The sequence below is a fragment of the Haliotis rubra genome, unplaced genomic scaffold (genome assembly GCF_003918875.1).
Source record: "Haliotis rubra isolate DU_JTF1 unplaced genomic scaffold, ASM391887v1 Scf5, whole genome shotgun sequence".
In the NCBI taxonomy this organism is placed as follows: domain Eukaryota; kingdom Metazoa; phylum Mollusca; class Gastropoda; order Lepetellida; family Haliotidae; genus Haliotis; species Haliotis rubra.
Genome location: NW_025767190.1, coordinates 2,277,094 through 2,303,847, shown reverse-complemented (window position 1 = coordinate 2,303,847; position 26,754 = coordinate 2,277,094). Strand labels below are relative to the sequence as shown.

The 26,754-nt window shown below is 41.9% G+C and overlaps 1 protein-coding gene across 1 annotated transcript in view; it reads right to left on the bottom strand.

Moving 5' to 3' along the window:
• Positions 1–26,754, bottom strand: part of LOC124291720 (calpain-A-like) — a 50,381-nt gene that overhangs the window by 9,709 nt on the left and 13,918 nt on the right. The window contains exons 3-11 of the mRNA XM_046728791.1: positions 25,166–25,270; positions 22,953–23,106; positions 21,958–22,135; positions 21,226–21,312; positions 20,508–20,593; positions 20,182–20,259; positions 19,614–19,707; positions 19,127–19,214; positions 18,219–18,361 (exon numbers count right to left, since the gene is read on the bottom strand). Coding sequence (XP_046584747.1) covers positions 18,219–18,361; positions 19,127–19,214; positions 19,614–19,707; positions 20,182–20,259; positions 20,508–20,593; positions 21,226–21,312; positions 21,958–22,135; positions 22,953–23,106; positions 25,166–25,270 — 1,013 coding nt within the window. The remainder of the gene's footprint in view (positions 1–18,218; positions 18,362–19,126; positions 19,215–19,613; positions 19,708–20,181; positions 20,260–20,507; positions 20,594–21,225; positions 21,313–21,957; positions 22,136–22,952; positions 23,107–25,165; positions 25,271–26,754) is intronic.

Here is a 26,754-nt window from a genome sequence, read left to right as displayed (position 1 = left end):
TGAGTAATACTTCATCTGCAGCATGGTAGGTGCCAGATTAATACTTCAACTTCAGCATGGTAGGTGCCAGAGTAATACTTTATCTTCAGCATGGTAGGTGCCAGAGTAATACTTCAACTTCAGCACAGCATGGTAGGTGCCAGAGTAATACTTTATCTGCAGCATGGTAGGAGCCAGAGTAATACTTCATCTGCAGCAGCATGGTAGGTGCCACAGTAATACTTCATCTGCAGCATGGTAGGTGCCTGAGTAATACTTCATCTGCAGCATGGTAGGTGCCAGAGTAATACTTCAACTTCAGCATGGTAGGTGCCAGATTAAAACTTCAACTTCAGCATGGTAGGTGCCACAGTAATACTTTATCTACAGCATGGTAGATGCCAGAGTAATACTTCATATTCAGCATGGTAGATGCCAGAGTAATACTTTATCTACAGCATGGTAGATGCCAGAGTAATACTTTATCTGCAGCATGGTAGGTGCCAGAGTAATAGGTGCCGGAATCTTCATCTGCAGCATGGTAGATGCCAGAGTAATACTTTATCTGCAGCATGGTAGGTGCCAGAGTAATACTTTATCTACAGCATGGTAGGTGCCAGAGTAATACTTCATCTGCAGCATGGTAGGTGCCAGAGTAATACTTCATCTGCAGCATGGTAGGTGCCAGAGTAATACTTTATCTGCAGCATGGTAGGTGCCAGACTAATACTTTATCTGCAGCATGGTAGATGCCAGAGTAATACTTTATCTTCAGCATGGTAGGTGCCAGAGTAATACTTTATCTACAGCATGGTAGGTGCCAGAGTAATACTTCATATTCAGCATGGTAGGTGCCAGAGTAATATTTTATCTGCAGCATGGTAGGTGCCAGTGTAATGCTTCATCTGCAGCACGGTAGGTGCCAGAGTAATACTTTATCGGCAGCATGGTAGGTGCCAGAGTAATACTTTATCTGCAGCATGGTAGGTGCCAGAGTAATACTTCATCTGCAGCATGGTAGATGCCAGAGTAATACTTTATCTGCAGCATGGTAGGTGCCAGAGTAATACTTCATCTGCAGCATGGTAGATGCCAGAGTAATATTTTATCTGCAGCATGGTAGGTGCCAGTGTAATGCTTCATCTGCAGCACGGTAGGTGCCAGAGTAATACTTTATCGGCAGCATGGTAGGTGCCAGAGTAATACTTTATCTGCAGCATGGTAGGTGCCAGAATAATACTTCATCTGCAGCATGGTAGATGCCAGAGTAATACTTTATCTACAGCATGGTAGATGCCAGAGTAATACTTTATCTGCAGCATGGTAGGTGCCAGAGTAATACTTCATCTGCAGCATGGTAGGTGCCACAGTAATACTTCATCTTCAGCATGGTAGGTGCCAGAGTAATACTTTATCTGCAGCATGGTAGATGCCAAAGTAATACTTCATATTCAGCATGGTAGATGCCAGAGTAATACTTTATCTACAGCATGGTAGATGCCAGAGTAATACTTTATCTGCAGCATGGTAGGTGCCAGAGTAATACTTTATCTGCAGCATGGTAGGATGCCAGAGTAATACTTCATCTGCAGCAGAGTAATACTTCATCTGCAGCATGGTAGATGCCAGAGTAATACTTTATCTACAGCATGGTAGATGCCAAAGTAATACTTCATATTCAGCATGGTAGATGCCAGAGTAATACTTTATCTACAGCATGGTAGATGCCAGAGTAATACTTTATCTGCAGCATGGTAGGTGCCAGAGTAATACTTCATCTGCAGCATGGTAGGTGCCACAGTAATACTTTATCTGCAGCATGGTAGATGCCAGAGTAATACTTCATCTGCAGCATGGTAGATGCCAGAGTAATACTTTATCTACAGCATGGTAGATGCCACAGTAAGACTTCATATTCAGCATGGTAGGTGCCAGAGTAATACTTTATCCACAGCATGGTAGGTGCCAGAGTAATACTTCAACTTCAGCATGGTAGATGCCACAGTAATACTTTATCTGCAGCATTGTAGATGCCAGAGTAATACTTTATCTGCAGCATGGTAGGTGCCAGAGTAATACTTTATCTACAGCATGGTAGGTGCCAGAGTAATACTTCATCTGCAGCATGGTAGGTGCCAGAGTAATACTTCATATTCAGCATGGTAGGTGCCAGAGTACAACTTCAACTTCAGCATGGTAGGTGCCAGAGTAATACTTCATCTTCAGCATGGTAGGTGCCAGAGTAATACTTTATCTGCAGCATGGTAGATGCCAAAGTAATACTTCATATTCAGCATGGTAGATGCCAGAGTAATACTTTATCTACAGCATGGTAGATGCCAGAGTAATACTTTATCTGCAGCATGGTAGGTGCCAGAGTAATACTTCATCTGCAGCATGGTAGGTGCCACAGTAATACTTCATCTTCAGCATGGTAGGTGCCAGAGTAATACTTTATCTGCAGCATGGTAGATGCCAAAGTAATACTTCATATTCAGCATGGTAGATGCCAGAGTAATACTTTATCTACAGCATGGTAGATGCCAGAGTAATACTTTATCTGCAGCATGGTAGGTGCCAGAGTAATACTTTATCTGCAGCATGGTAGATGCCAGAGTAATACTTCATCTGCAGCATGGTAGATGCCAGAGTAATACTTTATCTACAGCATGGTAGATGCCACAGTAAGACTTCATATTCAGCATGGTAGGTGCCAGAGTAATACTTTATCCACAGCATGGTAGGTGCCAGAGTAATACTTCAACTTCAGCATGGTAGATGCCACAGTAATACTTTATCTGCAGCATTGTAGATGCCAGAGTAATACTTTATCTGCAGCATGGTAGGTGCCAGAGTAATACTTTATCTACAGCATGGTAGGTGCCAGAGTAATACTTCATCTGCAGCATGGTAGGTGCCAGAGTAATACTTCATATTCAGCATGGTAGGTGCCAGAGTACAACTTCAACTTCAGCATGGTAGGTGCCAGAGTAATACTTCATCTTCAGCATGGTAGGTGCCAGAGTAATACGTCATCTTCAGCATGGTAGGTGCCAGAGTAATACTTTATCCACAGCATGGTAGGTGCCAGAGTAATACTTTATCTGCAGCATGGTAGGTGCCAGAGTAATACTTCAACTTCAGCATGGTAGGTGCCAGAGTAATACTTTATCTGCAGCATGGTAGGTGCCTGAATAATACTTCATCTGCAGCATGATAGGTGCCACAGTAATACATCAACTTCAGCATGGTAGGTGCCAGATTAAAACTTCAACTTCAGCATGGTAGGTGCCACAGTAATACTTTATCTACACCATGGTAGATGCCAAAGTAATACTTCATATTCAGCATGGTAGATGCCAGAGTAATACTTTATCTGCAGCATGGTAGGTGCCAGAGTAATACTTCATCTGCAGCATGGTAGGTGCCAGAGTAATACTTCATCTTCAGCATGGTAGGTGCCAGAGTAATACTTTATCTGCAGCATGGTAGATGCCAAAGTAATACTTCATATTCAGCATGGTAGATGCCAGAGTAATACTTTATCTACAGCATGGTAGATGCCAGAGTAATACTTTATCTGCAGCATGGTAGGTGCCAGAGTAATACTTTATCTGCAGCATGGTAGATGCCAGAGTAATACTTCATCTGCAGCATGGTAGATGCCAGAGTAATACTTTATCTACAGCATGGTAGATGCCACAGTAAGACTTCATATTCAGCATGGTAGGTGCCAGAGTAATACTTTATCCACAGCATGGTAGGTGCCAGAGTAATACTTCAACTTCAGCATGGTAGATGCCACAGTAATACTTTATCTGCAGCATTGTAGATGCCAGAGTAATACTTTATCTGCAGCATGGTAGGTGCCAGAGTAATACTTTATCTACAGCATGGTAGGTGCCAGAGTAATACTTCATCTGCAGCATGGAAGGTGCCTGAGTAATACTTCATATTCAGCATGGTAGGTGCCAGAGTACAACTTCAACTTCAGCATGGTAGGTGCCAGAGTAATACTTCATCTTCAGCATGGTAGGTGCCAGAGTAATACGTCATCTTCAGCATGGTAGGTGCCAGAGTAATACTTTATCCACAGCATGGTAGGTGCCAGAGTAATACTTTATCTGCAGCATGGTAGGTGCCAGAGTAATACTTCAACTTCAGCATGGTAGGTGCCAGAGTAATACTTTATCTGCAGCATGGTAGGTGCCTGAATAATACTTCATCTGCAGCATGATAGGTGCCACAGTAATACATCAACTTCAGCATGGTAGGTGCCAGATTAAAACTTCAACTTCAGCATGGTAGGTGCCACAGTAATACTTTATCTACACCATGGTAGATGCCAAAGTAATACTTCATATTCAGCATGGTAGATGCCAGAGTAATACTTTATCTACAGCATGGTAGATGCCAGAGTAATACTTTATCTGCAGCATGGTAGGTGCCAGAGTAATGCTTCATCTGCAGCATGGTAGATGCCTGAGTAATACTTTATCTGCAGCATGGTAGGTGCCAGACTAATACTTTATCTACAGCATGGTAGGTGCCAGAGTAATACTTCATCTGCAGCATGGTAGGTGCCAGAGTAATACTTCATCTGCAGCATGGTAGGTGCCAGACTAATACTTTATCTGCAGCATGGTAGGTGCCAGACTAATACTTTATCTGCAGCATGGTAGATGCCAGAGTAATACTTTATATTCAGCATGGTAGGTGCCACAGTAATACTTTATCTACAGCCTGGTAGGTGCCAGAGTAATACTTCATATTCAGCATGGTAGGTGCCAGAGTAATATTTTATCTGCAGCATGGTAGGTGCCAGTGTAATGCTTCATCTGCAGCACGGTAGGTGCCAGAGTAATACTTTATCGGCAGCATGGTAGGTGCCAGAGTAATACTTTATCTGCAGCATGGTAGGTGCCAGAGTAATACTTCATCTGCAGCATGGTAGATGCTAGAGTAATACTTTATCTGCAGCATGGTAGGTGCCAGAGTAATACTTCATCTGCAGCATGGTAGATGCCAGAGTAATATTTTATCTGCAGCATGGTAGGTGCCAGTGTAATGCTTCATCTGCAGCACGGTAGGTGCCAGAGTAATACTTTATCGGCAGCATGGTAGGTGCCAGAGTAATACTTTATCTGCAGCATGGTAGGTGCCAGAGTAATACTTCATCTGCAGCATGGTAGATGCCAGAGTAATACTTTATCTGCAGCATGGTAGGTGCCAGAGTAATACTTCATCTGCAGCATGGTAGATGCCAGAGTAATATTTTATCTGCAGCATGGTAGGTGCCAGTGTAATGCTTCATCTGCAGCACGGTAGGTGCCAGAGTAATACTTTATCGGCAGCATGGTAGGTGCCAGAGTAATACTTTATCTGCAGCATGGTAGGTGCCAGAGTAATACTTCATCTGCAGCATGGTAGATGCCAGAGTAATACTTCATCTGCAGCATGGTAGGTGCCAGAGTAATACTTCATCTGCAGCATGGTAGGTGTCAGAGTAATACTTCAACTTCAGCATGATAGGTGCCAGAGTAATACTTCATCTGCAGCATGGTAGGTGTCAGAGTAATACTTCAACTTCAGCATGGTAGGTGCCAGAGTAATACTTCATCTGCAGCATGGTAGGTGCCAGAGTAATACTTCAACCTCAGCATGGTAGGTGCCAGAGTAATACTTCATCTTCAGCATGGTAGGTGCCAGAGTAATACTTTATCTGCAGCATGGTAGATGCCAAAGTAATACTTCATATTCAGTATGGTAGATGCCAGAGTAATACTTTATCTACAGCATGGTAGGTGCCAGAGTAATACTTTATCTGCAGCATGGTAGGTGCCAGAGTAATACTTCATCTGCAGCATGGTAGGTGCCACAGTAATACTTCATCTTCAGCATGGTAGGTGCCAGAGTAATACTTTATCTGCAGCATGGTAGATGCCAAAGTAATACTTCATCTGCAGCATGGTAGATGCCAGAGTAATACTTCATCTGCAGCATGGTAGGTGCCAGGTAATACTTCATCTGCAGCATGGTAGGTGTCAGAGTAATACTTCAACTTCAGCATGATAGGTGCCAGAGTAATACTTCATCTGCAGGATGGTAGGTGTCAGAGTAATACTTCAACTTCAGCATGGTAGGTGCCAGAGTAATACTTCATCTGCAGCATGGTAGGTGCCAGAGTAATACTTCAACCTCAGCATGGTAGGTGCCAGAGTAATACTTCATCTTCAGCATGGTAGGTGCCACAGTAATACTTTATCTGCAGCATGGTAGACGCCAAAGTAATACTTCATATTCAGCATGGTAGATGCCAGAGTAATACTTTATCTACAGCATGGTAGATGCCAGAGTAATACTTTATCTGCAGCATGGTAGGTGCCAGAGTAATACTTCATCTGCAGCATGGTAGGTGCCACAGTAATACTTCATCTTCAGCATGGTAGGTGCCAGAGTAATACTTTATCTGCAGCATGGTAGATGCCAAAGTAATACTTCATATTCAGCATGGTAGATGCCAGAGTAATACTTTATCTACAGCATGGTAGATGCCAGAGTAATACTTTATCTGCAGCATGGTAGGTGCCAGAGTAATACGTCATCTGCAGCATGGTAGATGCCAGAGTAATACTTCATCTGCAGCATGGTAGATGCCAGAGTAATACTTTATCTACAGCACGGTAGATGCCACAGTAAGACTTCATATTCAGCATGGTAGGTGCCAGAGTAATACTTTATCCACAGCATGGTAGGTGCCAGAGTAATACTTCAACTTCAGCATGGTAGATGCCAGAGTAATACTTTATCTGCAGCATTGTAGATGCCAGAGTAATACTTCATCTGCAGCATGGTAGATGCCAGAGTAATACTTCATCTGCAGCATGGTAGGTGCCAGAGTAATACTTCATCTGCAGCATGGTAGGTGTCAGAGTAATACTTCAACTTCAGCATGATAGGTGCCAGAGTAATACTTCATCTGCAGCATGGTAGGTGTCAGAGTAATACTTCAACTTCAGCATGGTAGGTGCCAGAGTAATACTTCATCTGCAGCATGGTAGGTGCCAGAGTAATACTTCAACCTCAGCATGGTAGGTGCCAGAGTAATACTTCATCTTCAGCATGGTAGGTGCCAGAGTAATACTTTATCTGCAGCATGGTAGATGCCAAAGTAATACTTCATATTCAGTATGGTAGATGCCAGAGTAATACTTTATCTACAGCATGGTAGGTGCCAGAGTAATACTTTATCTGCAGCATGGTAGGTGCCAGAGTAATACTTCATCTGCAGCATGGTAGGTGCCACAGTAATACTTCATCTTCAGCATGGTAGGTGCCAGAGTAATACTTTATCTGCAGCATGGTAGATGCCAAAGTAATACTTCATCTGCAGCATGGTAGATGCCAGAGTAATACTTCATCTGCAGCATGGTAGGTGCCAGAGTAATACTTCATCTGCAGCATGGTAGGTGTCAGAGTAATACTTCAACTTCAGCATGATAGGTGCCAGAGTAATACTTCATCTGCAGGATGGTAGGTGTCAGAGTAATACTTCAACTTCAGCATGGTAGGTGCCAGAGTAATACTTCATCTGCAGCATGGTAGGTGCCAGGTAATACTTCAACCTCAGCATGGTAGGTGCCAGAGTAATACTTCATCTTCAGCATGGTAGGTGCCACAGTAATACTTTATCTGCAGCATGGTAGACGCCAAAGTAATACTTCATATTCAGCATGGTAGATGCCAGAGTAATACTTTATCTACAGCATGGTAGATGCCAGAGTAATACTTTATCTGCAGCATGGTAGGTGCCAGAGTAATACTTCATCTGCAGCATGGTAGGTGCCACAGTAATACTTCATCTTCAGCATGGTAGGTGCCAGAGTAATACTTTATCTGCAGCATGGTAGATGCCAAAGTAATACTTCATATTCAGCATGGTAGATGCCAGAGTAATACTTTATCTACAGCATGGTAGATGCCAGAGTAATACTTTATCTGCAGCATGGTAGGTGCCAGAGTAATACGTCATCTGCAGCATGGTAGATGCCAGAGTAATACTTCATCTGCAGCATGGTAGATGCCAGAGTAATACTTTATCTACAGCACGGTAGATGCCACAGTAAGACTTCATATTCAGCATGGTAGGTGCCAGAGTAATACTTTATCCACAGCATGGTAGGTGCCAGAGTAATACTTCAACTTCAGCATGGTAGATGCCAGAGTAATACTTTATCTGCAGCATTGTAGATGCCAGAGTAATACTTTATCCACAGCATGGTAGGTGTCAGAGTAATACTTCAACTTCAGCATGGTAGGTGCCAGAGTAATACTTCATCTGCAGCATGGTAGGTGCCAGAGTAATACTTCAACCTCAGCATGGTAGGTGCCAGAGTAATACTTCATCTTCAGCATGGTAGGTGCCACAGTAATACTTTATCTGCAGCATGGTAGACGCCAAAGTAATACTTCATATTCAGCATGGTAGATGCCAGAGTAATACTTTATCTACAGCATGGTAGATGCCAGAGTAATACTTTATCTGCAGCATGGTAGGTGCCAGAGTAATACTTCATCTGCAGCATGGTAGGTGCCACAGTAATACTTCATCTTCAGCATGGTAGGTGCCAGAGTAATACTTTATCTGCAGCATGGTAGATGCCAAAGTAATACTTCATATTCAGCATGGTAGATGCCAGAGTAATACTTTATCTACAGCATGGTAGATGCCAGAGTAATACTTTATCTGCAGCATGGTAGGTGCCAGAGTAATACGTCATCTGCAGCATGGTAGATGCCAGAGTAATACTTCATCTGCAGCATGGTAGATGCCAGAGTAATACTTTATCTACAGCACGGTAGATGCCACAGTAAGACTTCATATTCAGCATGGTAGGTGCCAGAGTAATACTTTATCCACAGCATGGTAGGTGCCAGAGTAATACTTCAACTTCAGCATGGTAGATGCCAGAGTAATACTTTATCTGCAGCATTGTAGATGCCAGAGTAATACTTCATCTGCAGCATGGTAGATGCCAGGTAATACTTCATCTGCAGCATGGTAGGTGCCAGAGTAATACTTCATCTGCAGCATGGTAGGTGTCAGAGTAATACTTCAACTTCAGCATGATAGGTGCCAGAGTAATACTTCATCTGCAGCATGGTAGGTGTCAGAGTAATACTTCAACTTCAGCATGGTAGGTGCCAGAGTAATACTTCATCTGCAGCATGGTAGGTGCCAGAGTAATACTTCAACCTCAGCATGGTAGGTGCCAGAGTAATACTTCATCTTCAGCATGGTAGGTGCCAGAGTAATACTTTATCTGCAGCATGGTAGATGCCAAAGTAATACTTCATATTCAGTATGGTAGATGCCAGAGTAATACTTTATCTACAGCATGGTAGGTGCCAGAGTAATACTTTATCTGCAGCATGGTAGGTGCCAGAGTAATACTTCATCTGCAGCATGGTAGGTGCCACAGTAATACTTCATCTTCAGCATGGTAGGTGCCAGAGTAATACTTTATCTGCAGCATGGTAGATGCCAAAGTAATACTTCATCTGCAGCATGGTAGATGCCAGAGTAATACTTCATCTGCAGCATGGTAGGTGCCAGAGTAATACTTCATCTGCAGCATGGTAGGTGTCAGAGTAATACTTCAACTTCAGCATGATAGGTGCCAGAGTAATACTTCATCTGCAGGATGGTAGGTGTCAGAGTAATACTTCAACTTCAGCATGGTAGGTGCCAGAGTAATACTTCATCTGCAGCATGGTAGGTGCCAGAGTAATACTTCAACCTCAGCATGGTAGGTGCCAGAGTAATACTTCATCTTCAGCATGGTAGGTGCCACAGTAATACTTTATCTGCAGCATGGTAGACGCCAAAGTAATACTTCATATTCAGCATGGTAGATGCCAGAGTAATACTTTATCTACAGCATGGTAGATGCCAGAGTAATACTTTATCTGCAGCATGGTAGGTGCCAGAGTAATACTTCATCTGCAGCATGGTAGGTGCCACAGTAATACTTCATCTTCAGCATGGTAGGTGCCAGAGTAATACTTTATCTGCAGCATGGTAGATGCCAAAGTAATACTTCATATTCAGCATGGTAGATGCCAGAGTAATACTTTATCTACAGCATGGTAGATGCCAGAGTAATACTTTATCTGCAGCATGGTAGGTGCCAGAGTAATACGTCATCTGCAGCATGGTAGATGCCAGAGTAATACTTCATCTGCAGCATGGTAGATGCCAGAGTAATACTTTATCTACAGCACGGTAGATGCCACAGTAAGACTTCATATTCAGCATGGTAGGTGCCAGAGTAATACTTTATCCACAGCATGGTAGGTGCCAGAGTAATACTTCAACTTCAGCATGGTAGATGCCAGAGTAATACTTTATCTGCAGCATTGTAGATGCCAGAGTAATACTTTATCTGCAGCATGGTAGGTGCCAGAGTAATACTTTATCTACAGCATGGTAGGTGCCAGAGTAATACTTCATCTGCAGCATGGTAGGTGCCAGAGTAATACTTCATCTGCAGCATGGTAGGTGTCAGAGTAATACTTCAACTTCAGCATGATAGGTGCCAGAGTAATACTTCATCTGCAGGATGGTAGGTGTCAGAGTAATACTTCAACTTCAGCATGGTAGGTGCCAGAGTAATACTTCATCTGCAGCATGGTAGGTGCCAGAGTAATACTTCAACCTCAGCATGGTAGGTGCCAGAGTAATACTTCATCTTCAGCATGGTAGGTGCCACAGTAATACTTTATCTGCAGCATGGTAGACGCCAAAGTAATACTTCATATTCAGCATGGTAGATGCCAGAGTAATACTTTATCTACAGCATGGTAGATGCCAGAGTAATACTTTATCTGCAGCATGGTAGGTGCCAGAGTAATACTTCATCTGCAGCATGGTAGGTGCCACAGTAATACTTCATCTTCAGCATGGTAGGTGCCAGAGTAATACTTTATCTGCAGCATGGTAGATGCCAAAGTAATACTTCATATTCAGCATGGTAGATGCCAGAGTAATACTTTATCTACAGCATGGTAGATGCCAGAGTAATACTTTATCTGCAGCATGGTAGGTGCCAGAGTAATACGTCATCTGCAGCATGGTAGATGCCAGAGTAATACTTCATCTGCAGCATGGTAGATGCCAGAGTAATACTTTATCTACAGCACGGTAGATGCCACAGTAAGACTTCATATTCAGCATGGTAGGTGCCAGAGTAATACTTTATCCACAGCATGGTAGGTGCCAGAGTAATACTTCAACTTCAGCATGGTAGATGCCAGAGTAATACTTTATCTGCAGCATTGTAGATGCCAGAGTAATACTTCATCTGCAGCATGGTAGATGCCAGAGTAATACTTCATCTGCAGCATGGTAGGTGCCAGGTAATACTTCATCTGCAGCATGGTAGGTGTCAGAGTAATACTTCAACTTCAGCATGATGGGTGCCAGAGTAATACTTCATCTGCAGCATGGTAGGTGTCAGAGTAATACTTCAACTTCAGCATGGTAGGTGCCAGAGTAATACTTCATCTGCAGCATGGTAGGTGCCAGAGTAATACTTCAACCTCAGCATGGTAGGTGCCAGAGTAATACTTCATCTTCAGCATGGTAGGTGCCAGAGTAATGCTTTATCTGCAGCATGGTAGATGCCAAAGTAATACTTCATATTCAGTATGGTAGATGCCAGAGTAATACTTTATCTACAGCATGGTAGGTGCCAGAGTAATACTTTATCTGCAGCATGGTAGGTGCCAGAGTAATACTTCATCTGCAGCATGGTAGGTGCCACAGTAATACTTCATCTTCAGCATGGTAGGTGCCAGGTAATACTTTATCTGCAGCATGGTAGATGCCAAAGTAATACTTCATCTGCAGCATGGTAGATGCCAGGTAATACTTCATCTGCAGCATGGTAGGTGCCAGAGTAATACTTCATCTGCAGCATGGTAGGTGTCAGAGTAATACTTCAACTTCAGCATGATAGGTGCCAGGTAATACTTCATCTGCGGGATGGTAGGTGTCAGTAATACTTCAACTTCAGCATGGTAGGTGCCAGGTAATACTTCATCTGCAGCATGGTAGGTGCCAGGTAATACTTCAACCTCAGCATGGTAGGTGCCAGGTAATACTTCATCTTCAGCATGGTAGGTGCCACAGTAATACTTTATCTGCAGCATGGTAGACGCCAAAGTAATACTTCATATTCAGCATGGTAGATGCCAGGTAATACTTTATCTACAGCATGGTAGATGCCAGAGTAATACTTTATCTGCAGCATGGTAGGTGCCAGAGTAATACTTCATCTGCAGCATGGTAGGTGCCACAGTAATACTTCATCTTCAGCATGGTAGGTGCCAGAGTAATACTTTATCTGCAGCATGGTAGATGCCAAAGTAATACTTCATATTCAGCATGGTAGATGCCAGAGTAATACTTTATCTACAGCATGGTAGATGCCAGAGTAATACTTTATCTGCAGCATGGTAGGTGCCAGAGTAATACGTCATCTGCAGCATGGTAGATGCCAGAGTAATACTTCATCTGCAGCATGGTAGATGCCAGAGTAATACTTTATCTACAGCACGGTAGATGCCACAGTAAGACTTCATATTCAGCATGGTAGGTGCCAGAGTAATACTTTATCCACAGCATGGTAGGTGCCAGAGTAATACTTCAACTTCAGCATGGTAGATGCCAGAGTAATACTTTATCTGCAGCATTGTAGATGCCAGAGTAATACTTTATCTGCAGCATGGTAGGTGCCAGAGTAATACTTTATCTACAGCATGGTAGGTGCCAGGTAATACTTCATCTGCAGCATGGTAGGTGCCAGAGTAATACTTCATATTCAGCATGGTAGGTGCCAGGTACAACTTCAACTTCAGCATGGTAGGTGCCAGAGTAATACTTCATCTTCAGCATGGTAGGTGCCAGAGTAATACGTCATCTTCAGCATGGTAGGTGCCAGAGTAATTCTTTATCCACAGCATGGTAGGTGCCAGAGTAATACTTTATCTGCAGCATGGTAGGTGCCAGAGTAATACTTCAACTTCAGCATGGTAGGTGCCAGAGTAATACTTTATCTGCAGCATGGTAGGTGCCTGAAAAATACTTCATCTGCAGCATGATAGGTGCCACAGTAATACATCAACTTCAGCATGGTAGGTGCCAGATTACAACTTCAACTTCAGCATGGTAGGTGCCACAGTAATACTTTATCTACAGCATGGTAGATGCCAAAGTAATACTTCATATTCAGCATGGTAGGTGCCAGAGTAATACTTCATCTGCAGCATGGTAGATGCCAGAGTAATATTTTATCTGCAGCATGGTAGGTGCCAGTGTAATGCTTCATCTGCAGCACGGTAGGTGCCAGAGTAATACTTTATCGGCAGCATGGTAGGTGCCAGAGTAATACTTTATCTGCAGCATGGTAGGTGCCAGAGTAATACTTAATCTGCAGCATGGTAGATGCCAGAGTAATACTTCATCTGCAGCATGGTAGGTGCCAGAGTAATACTTCATCTGCAGCATGGTAGGTGTCAGAGTAATACTTCAACTTCAGCATGATAGGTGCCAGAGTAATACTTCATCTGCAGCATGGTAGGTGTCAGGTAATACTTCAACTTCAGCATGGTAGGTGCCAGAGTAATACTTCATCTGCAGCATGGTAGGTGCCAGAGTAATACTTCAACCTCAGCATGGTAGGTGCCAGAGTAATACTTCATCTTCAGCATGGTAGGTGCCAGAGTAATACTTTATCTGCAGCATGGTAGATGCCAAAGTAATACTTCATATTCAGTATGGTAGATGCCAGAGTAATACTTTATCTACAGCATGGTAGGTGCCAGAGTAATACTTTATCTGCAGCATGGTAGGTGCCAGAGTAATACTTCATCTGCAGCATGGTAGGTGCCACAGTAATACTTCATCTTCAGCATGGTAGGTGCCAGAGTAATACTTTATCTGCAGCATGGTAGATGCCAAAGTAATACTTCATCTGCAGCATGGTAGATGCCAGAGTAATACTTCATCTGCAGCATGGTAGGTGCCAGAGTAATACTTTATCTGCAGCATGGTAGGTGCCTGAATAATACTTCATCTGCAGCATGATAGGTGCCACAGTAATACATCAACTTCAGCATGGTAGGTGCCAGATTACAACTTCAACTTCAGCATGGTAGGTGCCACAGTAATACTTTATCTACAGCATGGTAGATGCCAAAGTAATACTTCATATTCAGCATGGTAGATGCCAGAGTAATACTTTATCTACAGCATGGTAGATGCCAGAGTAATACTTCATCTGCAGCATGGTAGGTGCCAGAGTAATGCTTCATCTGCAGCATGGTAGATGCCTGAGTAATACTTTATCTGCAGCATGGTAGGTGCCAGACTAATACTTTATCTACAGCATGGTAGATGCCAGAGTAATACTTCATCTTCAGCATGGTAGGTGCCACAGTAATACTTTATCTGCAGCATGGTAGACGCCAAAGTAATACTTCATATTCAGCATGGAAGATGCCAGAGTAATACTTTATCTACAGCATGGTAGATGCCAGAGTAATACTTTATCTGCAGCATGGTAGGTGCCAGAGTAATACTTCATCTGCAGCATGGTAGGTGCCAGAGTAATACTTCATCTTCAGCATGGTAGGTGCCAGAGTAATACTTTATCTGCAGCATGGTAGATGCCAAAGTAATACTTCATATTCAGCATGGTAGATGCTAGAGTAATACTTTATCTACAGCATGGTAGATGCCAGAGTAATACTTCATCTGCAGCATGGTAGGTGCCAGAGTAATACGTCATCTGCAGCATGGTAGATGCCAGAGTAATACTTCATCTGCAGCATGGTAGATGCCAGAGTAATACTTTATCTACAGCACGGTAGATGCCACAGAAAGACTTCATATTCAGCATGGTAGGTGCCAGAGTAATACTTTATCCACAGCATGGTAGGTGCCAGAGTAATACTTCAACTTCAGCATGGTAGATGCCAGAGTAATACTTTATCTGCAGCATTGTAGATGCCAGAGTAATACTTTATCTGCAGCATGGTAGGTGCCAGAGTAATACTTCATCTGCAGCATGGTAGGTGCCAGAGTAATACTTCATATTCAGCATGGTAGGTGCCAGAGTACAACTTCAACTTCAGCATGGTAGGTGCCAGAGTAATACTTCATCTTCAGCATGGTAGGTGCCAGAGTAATACGTCATCTTCAGCATGGTAGGTGCCAGAGTAATTCTTTATCCACAGCATGGTAGGTGCCAGAGTAATACTTTATCTGCAGCATGGTAGGTGCCAGAGTAATACTTCAACTTCAGCATGGTAGGTGCCAGAGTAATACTTTATCTGCAGCATGGTAGGTGCCTGAATAATACTTCATCTGCAGCATGATAGGTGCCACAGTAATACATCAACTTCAGCATGGTAGGTGCCAGATTACAACTTCAACTTCAGCATGGTAGGTGCCACAGTAATACTTTATCTACAGCATGGTAGATGCCAAAGTAATACTTCATATTCAGCATGGTAGATGCCAGAGTAATACTTTATCTACAGCATGGTAGATGCCAGAGTAATACTTCATCTGCAGCATGGTAGGTGCCAGAGTAATGCTTCATCTGCAGCATGGTAGATGCCTGAGTAATACTTTATCTGCAGCATGGTAGGTGCCAGACTAATACTTTATCTACAGCATGGTAGATGCCAGAGTAATACTTTATCTGCAGCATGGTAGATGCCTGAGTAATACTTTATCTGCAGCATGGTAGATGCCAGAGTAATACTTTATCTACAGCATGGTAGATGCCAGAGTAATACTTTATCTGCAGCATGGTAGGTGCCAGAGTAATACTTCATCTGCAGCATGGTAGGTGCCAGACTAATACTTTATCTACAGCATGGTAGGTGCCAGAGTAATACTTCATCTGCAGCATGGTAGGTGGCAGACTAATACTTTATCTGCAGCATGGTAGGTGCCAGAGTAATACTTTATCTTCAGCATGGTAGATGCCAGAGTAATACTTTATATTCAGCATCGTAGGTGCCACAGTAATACTTTATCTACAGCATGGTAGGTGCCAGAGTAATACTTCATCTGCAGCATGGTAGGTGCCAGAGTAATACTTCATATTCAGCATGGTAGGTGCCAGAGTAATATTTTATCTGCAGCATGGTAGGTGCCAGAGTAATACTTCATCTGCAGCATGGTAGGTGCCAGAGTAATACTTCATATTCAGCATGGTAGGTGCCAGAGTAATACTTTATCTGCAGCATGGTAGGTGCCAGAGTAATACTTCATCTGCAGCATGGTAGATGCCAGAGTAATACTTTATCTGCAGCATGGTAGGTGCCAGAGTAATACTTTATCTGCAGCATGGTAGGTGCCAGAGTAATACTTCATCTGCAGCATGGTAGATGCCAGAGTAATGCTTCATCTGCATCATGGTAGGTGCCAGAGTAATACTTCATCTGCAGCATGGTAGGTGTCAGAGTAATACTTCAACTTCAGCATGGTAGGTGCCAGAGTAATACTTCATCTGCAGCATGGTAGGTGCCAGAGTAATACTTCAACCTCAGCATGGTAGGTGCCAGAGTAATACTTCATCTTCAGCATGGTAGGTGCCAGAGTAATACTTTATCTGCAGCATGGTAGATGCCAAAGTAATACTTCATATTCAGCATGGTAGATGCCAGAGTAATACTTTATCTACAGCATGGTAGATGCCAGAGTAATACTTTATCTGCAGCATGGTAGGTGCCAGAGTAATACTTCATCTGCAGCATGGTAGGTGCCACAGTAATACTTCATCTTCAGCATGGTAGGTGCCAGAGTAATACTTTATCTGCAGCATGGTAGATGCCAAAGTAATACTTCATCTGCAGGATGGTAGATGCCAGAGTAATACTTCATCTGCAGCATGGTAGGTGCCAGAGTAATACTTCATCTGCAGCATGGTAGGTGTCAGAGTAATACTTCAACTTCAGCATGATAGGTGCCAGAGTAATACTTCATCTGCAGCATGGTAGGTGTCAGAGTAATACTTCAACTTCAGCATGGTAGGTGCCAGAGTAATACTTCATCTGCAGCATGGTAGGTGCCAGAGTAATACTTCAACCTCAGCATGGTAGGTGCCAGAGTAATACTTCATCTTCAGCATGGTAGGTGCCAGAGTAATACTTTATCTGCAGCATGGTAGATGCCAAAGTAATACTTCATATTCAGCATGGTAGATGCCAGAGTAATACTTTATCTACAGCATGGTAGATGCCAGAGTAATACTTTATCTGCAGCATGGTAGGTGCCAGAGTAATACTTCATCTGCAGCATGGTAGGTGCCAGAGTAATACTTCATCTTCAGCATGGTAGGTGCCAGAGTAATACTTTATCTGCAGCATGGTAGATGCCAAAGTAATACTTCATATTCAGCATGGTAGATGCCAGAGTAATACTTTATCTACAGCATGGTAGATGCCAGAGTAATACTTCATCTGCAGCATGGTAGGTGCCAGAGCAATACGTCATCTGCAGCATGGTAGATGCCAGAGTAATACTTCATCTGCAGCATGGTAGATGCCAGAGTAATACTTCAACTTCCGCATGGTAGGTGCCACAGTACAACTTAAACTTCAGCATGGTAGATGCCACAGTAATACTTCAACTTCAGCATGGTAGGTGCCAGAGTAATACTTTATATTCAGCATGGTAGGTGCCAGAGTAATACTTTATCTACAGCGTGGTAGGTGCCAGAGTAATACTTTATATTCAGCATGGTAGGTGCCAAAGTAATACTTTATATTCAGCATGGTAGGTGCCAGAGTAATACTTTATATTCAGCATGGTAGGTACCAGAGTAATACTTTATATTCAGCATGGTAGGTGCCTGAGTAATACTTTATATTCAGCATGGTAGGTGTCAGAGTAATACTTTATCTGCAGCATGGTAGGTGCCAGAGTAATACTTTATATTCAGCAAGGTGTCAGAATAATACTTCAACTTCAGCATGGTAGATGCCAGAGTAATCCTTTTCCTCAATATACTCAATAAGCTGAGGTGACATAAACCAACATTCAATCACAGGAACATTTTCGAAACTAGAGCTAATAATGTGAACCTCCATTTGTAACGCTGACTAAGATGTGGAACACATATTACACCGAGAAGATTACATTACATTGAGAAGCGTCGTACCTTGAAAATTACAAATCCTATAGCAACATCAGCCACATCCCTGATAAGTTTGTTGCTGACCTCCATGAGAGACACAACGACGCTGGCCTTGGTGTCCATCTTGTCAAGCCTCAGCTTGTATTGGGGGTTCTTCCAGAACAACCCTGCGAACAGACGCTGTGTTAGAGGTGGGTATTGAGAACCTATTCAGAGCACTGCTTAATCGTTCGTTTTTGTTATTGGCTTTCCTATACAGAAGGGTGAGTGAGTTTAGTTTTGCGCCACACTAAGCAGTATTCCAGCTATATGGCGCCGGTCTGTACTAGACAATCCAGTGATCGACAGCATCGATCTACGCAACTGGGATATAATCACATGTGTCGACCAAGTCAGCGACCCTAACCCTATACAGAAGAGATAGTTATAACATTGGTGCACGAATTGTACAACAACGGAATTCATCGTGACGCATTTAGATCAGGTATTAATTCTTCTAGCCTAAGGGAATCACTCGACTGGTGCCTTTTATTACTCAGAAACATTTAGACTCGCATCTTAACACACCATGACGTAATAAACTAGCGCAAACGTGGCCAGTACAAATGTCATTACAGATGAATCACTGTAATAACAGGAATAACAGACAATTTGTCATCAGAGTCAGATACTGGTATGGACAAGGCTCTCATTTCCTAATTACATAATATTTCCTTGAATTAGACTCAACTAAGACATGTGCTGAACCAATACAATCAACTATTGTAATCAGTGTGGTGTAGGTCCCTAAAGTCACTTCTATTTCGCTTGTAGTTTATATTTAAGTTGCCATCGTGAAGATTCATCTTGAAAATTGTATGCATACCACATGGACAAAGACTACAGAAGCTTTCTGTGCACTGCCCTGTAAGAAAGACATAACGAATCCTCACTTGACGTGAAACTTTTCAGGGGTCCTCCGGCTGTGACGCCTCGGATCCAGGCGCCGTGAAACTCCTTCAGTTCCCACTGCTTCTTCTTCTGCAACAACGACAACGACGGATTTGTCAGGCACTCATACACCCACTTGGCCATACTAATACTTCAGAATTACATATGTGCCTCACATCCGAAGTATCGCCATTACATAGTATTATTGTTGCTGATTATCCACAGACGAAGACAGCTAGGTTCCTTTTCAACCTCTAAATAAAAACGCCATATTGTGCAAATATCAAATGTATGCTGATTAGCCATTAGTGTTTACATGTTAGTCGTCTATCTAACACGCTGGGTGTTCTGACAAATACTGGGTTGTGGGTCCTGAACACATCGTTTAGCCTCATTCATAGAAACCAATGGCATTTCTTGAAATACTGACTGAAAGGACCATTCCGAATATGACAGTGTTGGTCTTTATGACGAAAGGAGAAGCCTTACCGTGTCCACTGCAATCTCCTGAGTCAGGGCGTCAGGGTAAAGGTGGCACATCTCGATTTCGTCAATGTTCCTGAGGAAATCTTCAATACTGATCCTGATGTTATAAAGTACACTGTTGAAATGTGCAATCTCACCATATATACCTCCTTCGTAATTGCGATGGACAGTTCTGCCTGAAATCTGTTTGCCGAATATTTAGACTAAGACTTAGCCTTGGAAAATCTTTACATGAAAGTAAACCAACATTTAAATTGAAAAGGAAACAGACTGAGATGGGAGCTTAGAATATGAGGACAATCTTGATTAGCTTTATTTAAGGTGGAAGGAAAATATATTTATGGTTCAAGGACAGGGTATACTCTAAACCTAAACTCTTTCATGTATTATTAAGACCCGACCTATTAATCTCAAAGTTCAAATTCAGTTTTGGTTTGGGGAAGTCAGCAGTACATGACTTTCTGTTGTGGAAAGACTTAGATGTCTGCATATATGAGCCGTATATAGGGGTGCTCCTCTTTAAAATCCTTTCCTTGAGAAGTTCGAGCATTGAATGATACTGTTCTCTTACCAGAACTCTCCGTCTGCCTTCTTGTGGTAGTCGATCTCCGACCTATTCTTTGGACTAATAAGCTTCCAGTTCAGGTCGCTGAAATGAAGAAAATACTGGATACATTTCGCAATACACATGTTACTCTGTAATATTAAAAACGAAGTAACATAGTTAGATTTTGCGAAACACTAAGATATATATTTCCAAAATACACACAGTTATCCGTAACCACCTACACCCTCTGTCTTATATACTTGCAATATATATATATATTGAAGGACTATACGATTGTAACATTGCCGGGGTGGTATAAAACGTTTATACTCAAACGTATATTGACTTACCCGTCCGACCAATCACCATTCCACTCGCCCCTGCCCCAAGGATTCCGCAGGCGCAACAATAACACCTCCTTCCCGTGTAACTCTACCTGTAAAATCACAATATGACAAAACGGGTGTACAGCGATATGCAATAAGTTGTTATGCCTTCCCAAGACACAATTACATTTACTACTTATCCAATCTGGCTGATACGCTTTCTCTGCAACGGCTGAGGTTTAAAACACCCAGCCAAAATATGCTGTCACCATTTCCCTACACTTTCGATTTGGCCGATGATTGGTGATACCGCAATACGTACAGTATTGTGGATAGGGAAACCGTCGTGTACCGTGCGGTGACGTTCTGTATCACTGGAACTTTAAATAAACGGCCAGGCAAAAGAAAGTATACACCCGTGTTAGAGTGGGTGAGTTTAGTCTTACGCCGTTTTAGCAATATTCCAGCAATATCACGGCCGGGAACACCAGAAATGGGCTTCACACATTGCACCCATGTTGAGGATCCAACTCAGGTCTTTGGCGTGACAAGTGAACGCTTGAACAAGGCTACCCCACCACCCCCATGGTAGATGGTTGACTAGAATGAAACAAACATGTAATGGCTATTCGATGGTGATGCATGTGATACTGGTAGATCTGCCATGACCTAGTAAGGTATTGATAAGGTTTTTAATCAAACTACGATATTCCGACACAAGTAGAAACAGGTTGTAACGCACTGTGACCATGTCGACGATGCTGTAGGCGTGGCCTTCATACAAGCCGTTGGGACGTCGGGTCTCACGACGGAAGGAATTGATTTTTTTCTGAAAGGTAAATTGTCAAGTGATAAAACAGAACGGAACACTTGCGGGTGGTACTCAAGTCCTCAGAATCAAAATAATGCGTATTCAACATTTTGACTTTAACATGTATAGTTTGACTCTCCATCAAACAAGCTGCAACATTTTCTTAATAAAGATGGCATGATAAAAGTCAGTAGAAAAGAAATAGGTGAAAAACACTCTTTCAAACACAGCATCGCTACATTTACATCCAATATTGATGCGCAGATTCGAATATACAATACAATATTTATTCCCGAAACTGAGACATATTCATTAGATGCATTTGGAAATACACTGCATAACAGTATATGAACTTCGTGTACGGGATATATAGTTTCACGAAAATTGTCGAACCAAAAATGACAATCAGAAGAGGAAAAAGGAAATTATAGAAACATAGTCGGTAGCGTTGTTATTATGATTAAACCAAAAACATGCTCTTGTTGGGACGTTTTCTGGCTAGAAAAGAAACTTGCCTTGTGCAGATAGGATTTATCGTGCATTGTCGGTATACTTTGCACTCTATAAAATGTATTAACACACATAGGGGACCATAAAAGAATCAGATCCAAAACCCAAGTAATATGAAAAAACGCTTTACACAGAAAGTTTGGTGTTACCTACAAATATAGCCCCTCCAATCAAGGTGTTCATTTGGCTGCAGTCCTGCAAGGCACGTGCAAGCGAGTCCCGCGGCTGGACGTGTTCAACGAGGTCGATAAGCTCGGATATACCACCCGTCATGTCTACCATAGCATCATGGATCCGGCCTCCGTCGATGGCCTCATAACTGCCATACAGCCTGTGGAGTGAGTGAGTAATGCTTTATGCCACTTTCAGCAATATTCTCCCAATATCACAAAGGGACACCGATTGAATTACACATTTTGTTCTCACGTACAAAATTATAAAGAAATTTCCCGTCACTGAGCTACAGCCATATATGGATGCCCCGTGTGTTAGTCGTAATAATATACACTTCGAAATAGCATTATGAAACCTTAGCTTACAAATGATCTTCAAGGATAAATAAAGACCAGTACTAGTTCTACTTCAAATTCATTCCGTTAAATGGAATATATACAATGAACTGTTATATTGATTTATGAAGCTTTCTGCATATGTTTCTGTGTAGATCTCTTGTTGCAATATTTTGTTTAGATGGTTTTCCTTTTAATCTTAATACATCTTAATCCTTTGTGATATTTTTCTCGAAACAGTGACACTAGTTTTATCTGCATGTTTTATGACACATATCACCCCAAATTATTTCCACCCCTATATCCACATTCATAAAGTTATTATGTATTGTAACATCGTATCTATAGACAGCACGCGAGTATTGTTGCATTCAGCAGTCAGCAATGTAGCAGTTGTGTAACGTCTACCTGCAACAATCGAGTCTACAAGTGGTGTCGGCGCACGATGCCCCAAATCTCGTTCAACAAAGCCATCTTCTGGTCCTCTCCGTCCCCGGATTGTACACGGAACAAACAGAACAATTAGACGTCATTTCTGTGGTCTTAACGTCAAGATAAATATTGTATTGTTATTGCTTATTAACGACTCTTCACTATCCCGACGGTCATTCCGACCAGAACCAATCCTAGTTGACCTACTTGGCATAAGCCTTCTCAAGGAGCGGACACCAGAACTCATTGGGCTCCTTCTCATTGCTGCAGAAAATAAGATGGCCGCTCCTTGTGGGCAGACGATCATCAATCACGACTTCCCGCCACTCGCCGTACTGCCAGAAATAGAACCGGAAAATCCCTGGCAACAATAAGAACATTTGTCACAATGTGATTAGGAACATACGATAAGTGGACAGTGACAAATAGCTGCATGAATGTCCTTGAACTCTTCGGACGTAAAGTATTAGGTGAGAGGGTTCAATTCAACGTCGCTTCCACTATCTCTGAGGACATGATCGTTGGTTGCAGCAATAAACAATGTAACAAAACCCTATGCATGTGCATTCTAGATTAAAACAGGGTTCCAGGACGTAAGAGGCGGGTATTCTTAACAGGGAGGTCACACTCGATGACATTCATTGATTGGTTATAGCACATAACGTCGATCACTGGATTGTCGGTTCCAGACTCGAATATTTACTGGTTGCTGCTATACACCTGGAATATTGCTGAGTGAGGCGTTAAACAATACACAAGTAACCCAATACAACCTCTGGAACATTGGTAAAGAGAAAAGATGTTATACGGCACAAGGTTCACAAAGCATGTTTTGAATATCTATTTTTACAGATTAATGAATTACATAACTGATCTATATTGTTCTGGAATCTGGAAATTAAAAAGGTAAGCATCGCACAAAAACACTATGGAATCGTGGTGGGTAGCTATATAAGACTGTGTTTTGTTGTTGACAGGCGATTAAGTCCCATAACCAAGCAGACAAATACAAACATCTCACACAAACACATGGTTCTTCCAACAATTGTGTGAATCGATCGTAAAATATACTCATATCTTTAAGCGTCTATCGTAAAAGCAACTCAAAGATCTGACAGAGGAGTTATGGGGGCACACTGACGCTAAGGTATATTTTACTTTCATCTTATTGAGATTTATGCCCGTGTCTCACTTGGCGTAGGTACGCAACTGATCTTAAATCTTGCATTGTACTTATATTTTTCCGCATGCCCATTACTAAACTAGTTGGGAAAAGAAAGTCTACACCTATGTTTGAAGGCGGCTAAAATGAAACGGTAATTCGATGGTGACGCATTTGACACGGTATCATAGACGATGTTCCATGTATATAACAATGTGCATCTCACAACAGTTGGCGTGCACATGGCCTCTGTAACAGCATGTGAAGTGTTAATTTCGAAGTATATATTTTCATTTGACCACCGGCATTTGGTTTGACAGTACTGAGCTTTTCATATGTCCATGATGCATACATAATTGACAGTTCTGATAAACAATGTCAACTAGTGACATGCCCGGTTCATCTCCAGCTACGTACCACGACATACTTCCGGAATCTCTCACACTATCTAGGTCTGAAGTTTTTTAATATTGTACTGATTTCTTTAACGTTGTCTCAATAATGTCATAGTCACATATTAACCACACAGTAACTGTTTTCTGAAATACTTGTGTTTCAAGTGTAAATAGCAAGCTGAGCGATTCAGATGAGAGATTGGAACCTTATAAGTCCCACCTGTAACTGTTTTATGTGCATCATATAGCAATGTTCATAACATCCATCACCAAGATTGATATTAAATATTTTCAAGCCCTACACTCAAAACACATGTGAGGTTGCCGATCCCACCATTAGTTAACACTCATCAGTACAAATTACAGGGACACTACGGGACACCTTTTCTGATGTTATGAAGTGCTCTTTGCTATGTACAATTGCCGAACAGAATACCTTCGATCCATCTTCAAATTCTGAGGTCATCTCACCATAAGCGAGATAAGAAGCAGGTGTATTTAGATAGTCCACCAGGACCACCACTCCTTTTCAGAGAGATGATAACGCCCTTTTAAATGTCTGAATCACCAGGTTTAGCGTGTGAATCATACAGAGCATCAAGCCGAAGTATTGAAAAATATTTCTACAACTAAAGTGTTCACTAGCTTCATAAAAAAATTTATTTTGGGTCTGAAAATAGTATTTTTGAGTGCTATTTTACCGAGTCAATTACGATTTTACTTTGCCACTTGTAATGTTATGTTAGGCATTATGAAGCCAGATAATCTATCTGATGAAAGTCAATAGTAAATGTGAATTCATTCAGTGGGCGACGGGTGTTGGTTGCTAGCTGACAGGCTTTCATTGTACCAAACACACTTACCAGCGTAATCCTTGTCAAAGTCTTGGTCAGTGCGCACGACTCTGTTGAACAGCTTCCGGTTGTAACTCGCCAGGGAAACGGCTCCCGCCACAAACCAGCAGTTACCTGGAGAAGACATAACTATGTGTTAAAAGAAATGTTAAAAGATAAATTTAAAAAATATCTCTTTTTATACACGATCAGGATGTTATTTTTGATTTCGTCTTTAACCCATAGAGTGATAATACACGTGAACGAGAGTTTGTATAAACTATGATTGGGGTATTCAGCGATTATGAATAAATGGGAGTATGATCGTGTTTCTAAAGGACTGGCAGAACAAAAGAGAACGGAACTTTATTACTGTTCTGGATATGTACATAGCATGATGAGGGATCATATGAGTTCGATCATAATTCTTACTCATATGAATCCGCTATGACTTTACAATGTCGTTTTGGCTTTACAAGATGTCATCAATAACTTTACATTGAAAAGTCTGGATAACTATGATCATTGCTGGTTGGATGGTGACGTATACTGGCATGGGTCGCGTACCGATCCGTCGAATTTCTGATTTCAGAGTAGTAAAATGCATTCGAAGGATCGGCACTGTCATCTTAGCTATCAAAACATTGGATCATACCCAAAAAAAGAAAAAGACGCAAGGGGTGTTGGATGGTTTGACTCTATATATTTGTGTACTTTTGTACAGTATATATCTTTGCCTACTCATATGATACAAGTGCCATTCATTAACATTAACTTACGACTATCTTAGCGCTAAGAGAGCTTCGAAAATCTAGGTCCTGGTGCATTAAATATATCTTTGGACTCTCTATATTTTTTTACTTTTGTACAAAATTGAAATTGATGCATTAAATAAAATGCATTCATGAGGAGAAATATATAGTTCGTGATGTTCAAACTTCTCGAGTAGTAATTTAGACTTGGTGCATAAACCTGGGAGTATAATAATGTAAGGTATACAAAGCCGCACGGTAGGGATTAAACTTAGGGGTCTCTCTAATCTCAAATATCTGGTAAGTATGACAGCCCGGTCGAATTACAACCAGAAATTATTGAGAATTTAAGATTGTAATTTTTTATATTTTTTTCACTCATTACTCACGTAGTAAATGTGAATATAAGCAGAACATATCTCCAGATTCAAAGACAGGTGAACAGTTAGTATTTTGTCAAGTCACCATGGGCAGCAATGCAGGCTTCAATGCGGCGGGGCATACTACTGATAAAAGAAGTTAGAAAGTCATGTCCATGCTGTCCCAAAATCGGACCACCTCTTCTTTCATTTCAGCAATATTTGTCACATTTTTCTTATTGACACTTTCCTTCATAAGTCCCCAAACGTTTTCTATTGGATTTAGGTCAGGGCTATAGCTTTGCCAATCTAATAATGTCATATTTGGGGTCCGAAACCAGGCCTGTGAATGCTTTGAACGATGTTTTGGGTCGTTGTCCTGCTGGAAAATATTTGTCTATAGAACACTTGAGCAGGAAGTAAAAAATATCTGTGTACCGCTCACTGTTCATATTCCCTTCAAATACACAGAAGGGCGTTGCCCCTTACACACATATGCCACCCCACA